Source organism: Orycteropus afer, unplaced genomic scaffold, assembly GCF_000298275.1.
Source record: "Orycteropus afer afer isolate SDZICR_OR568_19922 unplaced genomic scaffold, OryAfe1.0 scaffold00605, whole genome shotgun sequence".
In the NCBI taxonomy this organism is placed as follows: domain Eukaryota; kingdom Metazoa; phylum Chordata; class Mammalia; order Tubulidentata; family Orycteropodidae; genus Orycteropus; species Orycteropus afer.
In genome coordinates, this window is record NW_006922192.1 from 603,707 (window position 1) to 615,324 (window position 11,618).

The 11,618-nt window shown below is 48.5% G+C and overlaps 1 protein-coding gene across 1 annotated transcript in view; it reads left to right on the forward strand.

Annotated features, from left to right (window-relative positions):
• Window positions 1–11,618, forward strand: part of KIAA0232 (KIAA0232 ortholog) — a 48,844-nt gene that overhangs the window by 11,215 nt on the left and 26,011 nt on the right. Inside the window, 1 exon segment of the mRNA XM_007956301.2 lies at window positions 10,846–10,983. Coding sequence (XP_007954492.2) covers window positions 10,846–10,983 — 138 coding nt within the window.

An 11,618-nucleotide genomic window follows, 5' to 3' on the forward strand; every position in this document is an offset into this window, starting at 1 on the left:
CGCCGGAGACCCCAGTACTCCATTTCCTGTCTGTATTTGCCTCATCTGCATGTCTCATTGAGGTAAGATCCTACAGAACTTGTCCTGTTCTATCTGGCTTCTGTCACTCAGCTTAATGCTTTCAAGCTACATCCATGTGGTGGCAGAAGGACTTCATTCTTCTTTATGGCTGCGTAATTGTATCCACTACGTGTCCTTCAGTTTGTCTTTCATGGTGGGCCACCCATGGTGGGCAGGTTTCAGTGAGCTTCCTCATGAAAACAGACTGGGAATAGGACAGAGCCATTCACTTCTGAAAGAATTGGCCACTGAAAACCTTATGAATAGCAGTCAAACACTGTCTGATTGTGGTTGTTGTTAGATGCCACTGAGTTGGCTCTGACTCATAGTGACCCTGTGTACAACTGAATGAGACACTGCTTGGTCCTTTGCAAGCCTCACAGTCTTTGCTATACCTGGACCTGTTCTTGCACTGTCACTCCATCTTGTACTATCTAATATATTACTGGAAAACTTTACAAATGGGCCTGAAACATTGTCTGATATAGTGCCAGAAGATGAGCTTGTCAGGTTGGAAGGCACTCAAAATATGACTGGGGAAGAGCTGCCTCCTGAAAGTAGAGTTGACCTTAATGACGTGGATGGAGTAAAGCTTTCAGGACATTGATTTGCTGATGCAGTTCGACTCAAAATGGGAAAAAAACAGGTGCAAACATTCATTAGTAATCGGAACATGGAATGTACAATGTATGAATCTAGGAAATTGGAAGGTGTCAAAAATGAAGTGGAATGCATAAAAATCAATATCCTAGGCATTAGTGAGCTGAAATGGACTGGCATTGGCCATTTTGAATCAGACAGTCATATGATCCACTATGGCAGGAATTACAAATTGAAGAGGAATGGTGTTGGAGTCATCATCAAAAAGAATATTTCAAGATCTATCCTGAAGTATAGTGCTGTCAGTGATAGAATAATACCCATATACCTACATGGAAGACCAGATAATTCAACTGTTACTCAAATTTATGCACCAATGACTGAAAGCAAAAATGAAGAAATGGGAGATTTTTTACCAGCTTCTTTAGTTTGAAAATGACTAAACATGCAATCAAGGTATATTGATAATTGCTTCTGGTTGGAATGCAAAAGTAGGAAACAGAGAAGAATCACTGGTAATTGGAAAATACGGCCTTGATGATAGAAATGACACCAGAAATCACATGAAAAAAATTAGCAGGAACAACTTACTCACTGCACATGTGTTTTTCCAGCAACATGAATGGTGGCTGTACATGTGGATCTTGCCAGGTAGAATATACAGGAATCAGATTGACTACATTTGTGCAGAGAGGCAATGGAGAAGCTCAATATTATCAGTCAAAACAAGGGCAGGAGCTGACTATGGAACAGACTATCAATTGCTTATATGCAAGCTCAAATTGAAGCTGAAGAAAATTAAAAGGAGTCCACAAGAGCCAAAATATGACTTTGATTATATGCCACCTGAGTTTACAGACCATCTGAAGACCAGAATTGACTCATTGAACCCCAGTGACTGATTTGTGGGATGACATCAGGACTATCATACATGAAGAAAGCAATTGGTCATTAAAAAATTAGAAAGGAAGAAAGATGAAATGGACATCAGAAGAGACTCTGAAACTTTCTCTTGAAAGGAAATAGCTAAAGCAAAAGGAAGAAATGATGAAATAAAAGAGCTGAACAGAAGATTTCAATGGGCAGCTCAAGAAAACAAAGTATTATAATGAAATGAGCAAAAACCTGGAGTTAGAAAACCAAAAGGGAAGAATGTGGTTGGCATTTCTCAAGCTGAAAAACCTAAAGAAAAACTTCAAGCCTTGAGTTGCAATATTGAAGTATTCTATGGGCAAAATGGGAGCTCTGGTAGCATAGTGCCTAAGGCATCTGACTGCTAACCAGAAGGCTGGTGGTTCAAACCCACCAGCCGCTCTCGGAAGGAAGATGGGGCAATCTACTTCTGTAGTGATACTGCCTCGGAAACCTAAAGAGGGGTCACTATGAGTCGGGTCTGACTTGACGGTACATAACAACAACAACAATAATGGGCAAAATATTGAATAATACAGGAAGCATCAAAAGAAGATGGAAGGAATACACAGTCACTTTACCAAAAAGAATTGGTCAGCATTCAACCATTTCAGGAGGTACCATGTAATCAAGGACATGATATTGAAGGAGGAAGTCCAAGCTGCATTGGAGGAATTGGTGAAACACAAGCCTGCAGGAATTGACAGAAAACCCATTGAGATGATTCAACAAGTGGATGCCGTGGTGGAGGCACTTATTCATCTATGCCAAGAAATTTGAAAGACAGCTACCTGGCCAACCGAGTGGAAGAGATTGATATCTGTGCCCATTCCAAAGAAAGGTGATTCAACAAAATGTGAAAATTATTGAACAATATCATTAATATCAAGTGAAAACAAGTAAAATTTAGCTGAAGATATTTAGAGGATGTGGAACAAAGGATGTCATTGCTGATGAATACCAGAAAGGTGTTTACCTGCATTTTATCAGTTTTGGTTAGACGCACCTTAGTCTTCAAAGTGACATCTTTGCTTCTTAACACTTCAAGGAGGTCTTCTGCAGCAGATTTGCCAAGTGCAACACAGTACCTGATTTCCTGGCCTGCAGTGACTTCCAAAATTTCAAGAGGTGGTATACAATCAAGAACTGATGGTATTGAAGGAAGAACTTGAAGTTGCAGTGAAGGAAACAAATCGATGCTGTGCTAGAAGTACTTCATGGTCTATGCCAAGAAATCCGGAAGACAGGTACCTGGCCAACTGCCTGGAAGAGATCCATTATTTGTACCCATTCCAGAGAAAGGTGATCCCACAGAATGTGGAAATTATCAAACAATATCATTAATATCACACTCAAGTAAAATCTTGCTGAAGATAATTCAAAAATGGTTGCAGCAGTGTATTGACAGAGAGCCTCCAGAAATGCAAGCTGGATTCAGAAGAGGGCGTGGAACGAGGGTTATCACTGCTGATATCAGATGGATCATGGCTGAAAGGAAAGAATACCACAAAGATGCTTACTTGTGTTTTATTGACTAGGGAAAGCCATTCGACTGTGTGGATCATAAGAAATTATGGATAACATTGAGAAGAATGGGAATTCCAAAACACTTAATTGTGCTCATGAGGAACCTGTATATAAGACCAGAAGGCGGTCATTCAAACAGACAAGGGGATACTGCTTAGTTTAAAATCAGGAAGGGAGTGCATCAGGGTTGCATCCTTTCATCATATTTACTCAATCTCTATGCTGAGTAAACAGTCCGAGAAGATGGACAGTATAAAGAAGGACATGGCATCGGGATTGGAGGAAGACTCATTAACCACCAGCGATATGCAGATGACACAGCCTTGCTTGCTGAAAGTGAAAATGACTTGAAGCACTTACTGATGAAGATTAAAGATTATAGTCTACAGTATGGACTACACCTCAACATAAAGAAAATAAATGTCCTCACAACTGGACCAATAAGCAGCATCATAATAAATGGACAGAAGACTGAGGTTGTCAAAGATTTCATATTATTTAGCTCCACAGTCACCATCAATGGAAGCAGCAGTCAAGAAATATTGCATTGGCAAATCTCCTGCAAAAGACCTCTTTCAAGTGCTGAAGAGCAAAGATGTCTCCTTGAAGACTAAGATATGCCTAACCCAAGCCATGATATTTTCAATTGTGTCATATGCATATGAGAGCTGGACAATGAATAAGGAAGACTGAAGAAGAGTTGATGCTTTTGAGTTGTGGTGTTGGCGAAGAATGCTGAACATACCATGGACTGCCCAAAGAACTAACAGATCTGTCCTGAAGGAAGGGCAGCTGGAATGCCCCTTGGAAGCGAGCATGGCCAGACTTCGTCTGACCTCCTTTGGTCCTGTTGTCAGAAGGGACCATTCCTTGGATAAGGATTTCATGCTTGGTAAAGTGGAGTGTCAGTGAAAAGAGGGAAGGCACTCAACAAAATGGATTGACACAGTGGCTCAGGTATAGTAAGGATTGTGAGGCTGGCTGTAGCCTGTGACAGGGATGGGGCCGGGGAGCATATTGAGTTCTGAGAATGTGGACTTGGAGACCTGGAAGGAATGGGCTAGGGCGATAGTTAGGGGTAGAGCTGAGGGCTGCTCTCCCTCCCTAGGAGTGAGGAGAGGAGAGGCCCACTTAGGGTCTGTGATGGAGGACTCTTGCTGGTCATTCTGGCAGGCGTGCTCTGGAGGTGACCTCAGACCATTGAGACCATCAGTGCGAAGCTGGGGCTGGGCCTCCCCTTTATCTCACCTGTAGCCCTGGCGTTGGTCTGCGCTAGGTGAACGTGGCTCATAAACTGTGGCTTTGGGCACTAGCCTTTCCCACAGTGCCCAGCAAATCACTCTCCCTAGACTTAGTTAAAGCAGATACACAGGGAGCTCTTGTAATCAGAAGCAGCTCTGTCCAGGCCTGTGGGCCTGCATCCAGGCCTGGTAGGTGGGAAGCAAGGCTGTGGGAGCACAGGTGGGGCTCAGGGTTGGGTAGTGCGCCGGGCTCTCAGTGTCACAGCCTGCCAGCAAGCGGGTATTCCTGCTGTCACAGTGGTGGTATGTGCACACATGCTGTCATTTTTGCCATGGTTACTATACTCTGACAGCAGCCTCCCGTGTAACCAGGAGTGCTCTTGGTGTTGTGTTTTGATGTAATTTGAAGAGCTTCCCTCCAGGGCCAGTCCACCTCCTCTGATTCTTCGTTCCTATGGAAAACGCGTTGTCTTCTCTGCACCCAGCCCGTCCTGAGGCGTCCCGGGGTCTGTTCCTTCCCAGCAGACGCGGTCCTTGTGGCAGAAACCACATGTCCATGCTTCAGAGCATTGTCGTTCCTGTGTGAGCAATTTCAGACCTCAGGCAGACAGCATGGGTGCCCCCAGAGAACTGTCAGGGACCCTTCCCTGGAGCCACCAGTCACCAGCCTTGTCCCCTTTGCTTTAGCTCCCTCACCATTTGCCCTCCCTCCTGCCCCACCCTTCTGCTCTTGTTCCTCTGAACCATTTAGGGTGAAGTTGCATCAGCCTTGTTGACTCTAAACCAACCAGTGGCCTTCTCTTGAGTGACCACAATAGGACCAAGTCAGGACCTGACCACAGTGCATCAGTGGCACTTACGTGCAGTCCATCTGTGTGTCTGTCTGTGGGGCCAGTGCCCTTCATCGCCGTTGATCTGTGATCCGATCCAAGGCTACGCATTGACTGTTGTCTCATCTTCTCACTCGTGTACCATGAGTACGTCTTTGTCACTGACGCTCCTTTCCCACTAATGGTGCATTACCTGTAGTGCTACGTGCCCGCTGACTCTCTGTTCTTGCTGACATGCCGTTCCTGCTGACGCTCCATTCCTGCTAGTGCTCTGTTCCTGCTGACACTCCATTCCTGCTGTAGTTCTTCTTAGGCTTGGTTCTCTAGAGAAGCAAAATTAACACGTGGGTGTGTATGCGTGTGTGTGATGTTATATATAAATACAGAGAGAGACAGAGAAATTTATCTCGGGAAAATGGCTCACACAGTTGAAGAGGCCAGCAAGTCCCAAGTTCCTGGATCAAACATCAAGCTAGAGGCTCTTCCCATCTCGCGCGGCTGCAGGGACTGACGACCCCAATTCGCAGGCAAAATGGCGGATAGCTGGCTCACGGGACCGTTACAAAGGCTGGCAAGTCCCAAGTTCATGAGCCCTGTGTCAAGCTGGGGGCTTCTCCTGACTCACTCAGCACCAGGGGCTGATGAAGCCAGGATCAGCAGACAGCACAACAGGATCCAGGTCCAACAGTCCCAGATTTTCCACGGTGTCCATGTGTGTATGTGTATAGGAAACAGGCCACGCCTCGAAGGACGCTCCCTTTCAGCTAACTGGCTGCTCAGAGCATATACATCAGCTGCAGCAGCACACTAACCGGGAACTGCGTCAGCCACTCAGAATCATGGTCCAGGCCAGTTGGCACACCACCTCGCCATCACAACTTCTCCATCCCTTTCCCTCTAATGCTTCTTCACCTGTGATGCTTCATTGCTGCTGCTGCCCCTGTAACCTCTGTTGTGGTGGTTTGGTGCTGTCGAGTGGGTTTCAACTCATAGTGACCCTGTGTACAACTGAAGAAAACACCGCCCAGTCCTGCACCAGCCTCACAATCCCTGTTACATTGAGTCCATCACTGCGTCCCATGTCAGTCCATCTCATTGAGGGTCTTCTCTTTTTCACTGCCCCTCCACTCCACCTAGTGTGGTACCTTGCTCCAGGGACTAGTCCCTTCTGACATGATCAGAGTATGACAGATGAAGTCTGGCCATTTTCACTTCTGAGGAGTATTCTGGCTGTACCTTCCTCAAGACAGATCTGTTTATTCTTCTGGCAGTCCATGGTACGTTCAGTATTCTTTGCCAGTACCACAGTTCAAAGACATCAGCTCTTCTTGGCCCTTCCTTACTCACTGCCCAGCTCTCACGTGTCCAGCATATGAAATTATTGAAGAATACCGTGGCTTGGGTCAGGCGCACCTTAGTCTTCAAAAAGACATCTTTGCTCTTAAACACTGTAAGCAGGCCTCTTGCCACAGATTTGCCCAATGCAATATATTGTTTGATTTCTTGATTGCTGTTTCTATAGGCATTGATTGTGGATCCAAGTAAGATGAAATCCCAGACAACTTCAGGCATTTTCCCGTGTATCATAATGTTACTTTTTGATCCAGTTGTGAGGATTTTTGTTTTATGGTGAGGTGTAATCCATACCATTCTTCATCAGTCAATGCTTCAAGTCATCCTCACTTTCAGCAAGCAAAGTTGTGTCGTCTGTGTATCTCTGGTTGTTAATGAGTTTTTCTCCAATCTTGATGCCACGCTCTTCCATGAAGTCCAGCTTCTTGGATTATTTGCTCAGCCTACAGATTGAATAAGTATGGTGAAAGAATACAACCCTGACATACTCCCTTCCTGATTTTAAACCATGCAGTGTCCCCTTGTTCTGTTTGGACGACAGCCTCCTGGTCTCTGTGCAGGTTCCTTGTGAGCACAGTGAAGTGTCTGGAATTCCCACCCGTCTCAGTGTCATCCACAGCTTGTTCAGTCCATGCAGTTGAATGTCTTTGCACAGTCAGTGAAGCACAGCAGACGTCTCTCTGGTGTTCCTTGCTTCCTCTCTGGCATCAGCCGTGCGTCCCTCGTCCCACGCCCTCCTCTGCACCCAGCGTGGGTTTCTGACGGTTCCCTGGCGGTGGGCCGCTGCGGCTGCTCTGGAGTCTTCTCTGCTTCCGGTGCCCTTTGCCTCTCATGATCCGTGACCTCGGGTGCGCCTCTCCCCCTGGCACTCCCCGCCCATTGGTGGGCCTTTCCCGCTGGGGCTCCTGTGCCTCTTGCGCTCCCTTTCCTCGAATGCGGCGTTACACGAATGCTGCATCACGGTGAATGCTCCTTCATCTCTGACGCTCCGTTAACGCCAATGCTCTGCTGTTCCTGACCCTGCTTTACCTCTGTACCATTTACCTCAAGGACCCCTTACCCTAGTACTCTGTGGTACAGGGGATAGTACCCTTCCATCCAATCTTTCTGACTTCCACACAATGATTAGATGGGCCTAAGGGTGGAATGTTATGGATTGAATTATGTGTTAGGCTGGGTTCTCTAGAGAAGCAAAACTGGTCAAGCTTATATATAGAGAGAGAAATTTATCTTAGGAAAATGGCTCACAGTTATAGAGGCTGGCAAGTCTAAGTTCCTGGATCAAACGTCAAGCTAGAGGCTTTTCCCAGCTCACACAGCTGCAGGGGCTGACGAGCTCAGAGCTGGCAGGCAGTATACTGGCTGTTGACTCCAATGAATGATGAATCCAAGATCTCCAGGCTGAACAGTGGATTGTTCACTCACGGACAGTGGTAGGCAGCACAACAGGACCCAGATCCACAGAAGTTTCTCTCATTTTCCCAGGACGTCCATGAATGGGAAGCAGGCCACACCCCTAGGGAAGCTCCTTTCAAGATTGGCTAGTCGGAGCATATATATCAGATCTCATCATGGGAATAACCATATCACAATTTCTTAAACCACTCAGAACCATGGTCCAGCCAAGCTGACACACAACCCCAACTATTCACAAATTGTGTCTCCAGAAGGGTGTCAATTTGCCTGGACTGTGATTCTCAGTATTGTGTGGCTGTCCTCCATTTGGGATGTGTTGTAAATCCTGGCCTCTGTGCCCACTGTTACGGTCCCAGTTTACAGTGAGTTGCCCATTTTGTTAGGAGGCAGAATGAGGCTGGGAGGTGTGTTGAATCATTCACACAGCATGTCCTCACTGTCACTCTTACTGTTGGGTTACATGAACCCATTTAGGTCAACATTTTTCAAACCAGCATTTCAGAGCTCCAAGAAGAAAGCCAGGAGTGTCCGCCTAGAAGCATCCTTGCCGCTGGAGAAATACGTGTATGTGCCAGTGGCCACATTGATTCCCAAAAGGACAGGCCTTTCTGGGGCTGATGGGCATGGAGTAGATGGGCTGGAAGTACCACGGCGGTCATAGGTGAAAGAAATGATACCAGTTGGCTTTGATAGCACCTGGACCTTGATCCTGAGTGTCGTTGACCTGCAGCCTCCTGTCTCCCCCTTGGACAATGGATTTATGCTTTCACCCCTTACTGTAAGTCAATATCGGGTTGTGGAGTTGGGTGGTCTGGCTTCTCAACCAATCTCGTTACTTTCTAACTAGCACCACTGCCTTGAGCCAGGCTGGCATCTCTCCACTTGTGTCCCAGTGCATATCATGTGCATGTCTCAGGGCGTCAGGGAGGGCTGCGCCCCATCCGTACACGTGTACCTCACGTGCACATCTCAGGGAGTCAGTGAGGACTGTGCCCCATTCGTACACATGTACCTTACGTGCATGTCTCATGGAGTTGGTGAGGGCCGCGCCCCGTCCGTACACATCTCACGTGCATGTCTCAGGGCATCACTGAGGGCCGTACCCCATTCATACATGTGTACCCTACATGCATGTCTTGGCATCAGTGAGGGCCACACCCCGTCTGTACACGTGTACGTCATGTACACATCTCAGGGTGTTGGTGAGGGCCATGCCTCATTTCTACACGTGTACCTCGTATGCACGTCTCGGCATTGGTGAGGGCCACGCCCCATCCATACATGTGTACCTCACATGCACGTCTCAGGGAGTCAGTGAGGACTGTGCCCCATTCATACACATGTACCTTACGTGCACATCTCATGGCGTTGGTGAGGGCCGCACCCCGTCCATACAGGTGTACCTCACGTGCATGTCTCAGGGCGTCGGTGAGGGCCGTACCCCATTCATACACGTGTACCCTACATGCATGTCTTGGCATCGGTGAGGGCCACACCCCGTCTGTACACGTGTATGTCCTGTGCACGTCTCAGGGTGTTGGTGAGGGCCATGCCTTGTTTCTACACGTGTACCTCGTATGCACGTCTCGGCATTGGTGAGGGCCACACCCCATCCATACATGTGTACCTCACATGCACGTCTCAGGGAGTCAGTGAGGACTGTGCCCCATTCGTACACATGTACCTTACGTGCACGTCTCATGGCGTTGGTGAGGGCTGCGCCCCATCTGTACACGTGTACCTCACGTGCATGTCTCAGGGCGTCGGTGAGGGCCGTACCCCATTCATACACGTGTACCCTACATGCATGTCTGGGCATTGGTGAGGGCCACACCCCGTCTGTACATGTGTACGTCATGTACACGTCTCAGGGTGTTGGTGAGGGCCATGCCTCGTTTCTACACGTGTACCTCGTATGCACATCTCAGCATCAGTGAGGGCCATGCCACATCCATACACGTGTACCTCACGTGCACATCTCAGCGTCGGTGAGGGCCACACCTCGTTTCTACACATGTACCTCACGTGCACGTCTCAGGGTGTTAACGAGGGCGGCATGAGGACTCTTGCATGTGCTGATAAAGGTACGGTGGAGCAAACCCTCACGATTGTGAGGTATACAGCCTCCCATCTCTGTCTACCCGGCTGTCCCGTCCACGGGTGGGATGCAGGCCGTGGGATGGGTTCTCTCCAGCAGTGGAGCTGATGTTAGCAGCACCGTAAGGACAGCAGACATCAAGCGGAATCAATGCCATGGACCCAGCTGTGCTTTGCAAAGTCTTCGGAGAAGATTGAGCAGTGCTGACCACACTACTAATTTCCATCAGGTGGTGTGGTGTGGCGAAGCCCGCGCCCCACCCCACCCCGCTCCTGCTGTACGCCTGTTCTTCAGATCTTCATTATGGGCATGTGTCATCGGGAAAAGTCAACTTACGATGCTGATGGCGATTGGTTTATTTCTGTCCAACTGTTGTCTGTTAGACTACGTGATAGAGATGAGAGGGGCTCAGTGTTTTGATGGTCAGACGCTGTGCCCTGAGAGTCACCTAGGCACTCTTTACCGACCTTGAGTGGATGAGGGAGGACGTTGCATTGTATATAATGCAGAATTGACACTGGACTCTAACTGGTGACGTTTGCACTGACAGTGATCCCAGTACTCATGGTACCAGATGGAACTGGAGAGGTGGGAAGTGCTGGGCGCCACGTGGCTCTCCCCCCGAGTGCACTTGCCACAGGTAAAGGAGTATGCTCGGCGGGGAGAGGGTGTCAGCGCGTGGGACAGGCGTTTGGAACTGATGGTTTGTCGTCGTCACTCAGCCTTGTCCAATCCCCTTGTACTTGGGACAGGCGTTTGGAACTAATGGTTTGTCGTCGTCACTCAGCCTTGTCCAATCCCCTTGTAGGAGAATGACATCTTCCTGGGCTGGGAAAAAGGAGCTTACAAGAAATGGGGAAGGAGTAAGAAAAAGGGTGCAGACCTCACTCTGGAAGAGATGAAGAAACAGGCTGCTGTGCAGTGTCTGCGGTCAGCATCTGACGAGGTATGTTTGCGGTTCACTTCTTGGTGCTGGGGGAGGGGCCCCCAGAAACGGACCAGCGCAGTGACTCGGCCCTGGAGACTGGGGACAGCAAGCTCTTTCTCAGCTGAGCCCAGAGTGTGCCTCTGTATCAAGTGTTCCAGAGCATGCCATCCGTGTAACCAGAGCACACGTCCTTTCATTCTGTTCCACATAGATAGCTTTTCCGGTTGTGTTGTCTTTGTTCTCTTTAGTGTTTGACATTTCTTCAAATAATAGACCCATAGGTGGCACGCGGGTCTCTGTGTCCCCAGATGGCACATGGGTCTCTGTGTCCCCAGATGGTGTGTGGGTCTGTGTGTCCCCAGATGGTGTGTGGGTCGCTGTGTCCCCAGATGGTGTGTGGGTCGCTGTGTCCCCAGATGGTGTGTGGGTCGCTGTGTCCCCAGATGGTGTGTGGGTCTCTCTGTCCCCAGATGGTGTGTGGGTCTCTGTGTCCCCAGATGGTACGTGGGTCTCTGTGTCCCCAGATGGTGTGTGGGTCTCTCTGTCCCCAGATGGTGCGTGGGTCTCTGTGTCCCCAGATGGTACGTGGGTCTCTGTGTCCCCAGATGGTGTGTGGGTCTCTGTGTCCCCAGATGGTACGTGGGTCTCTGTGT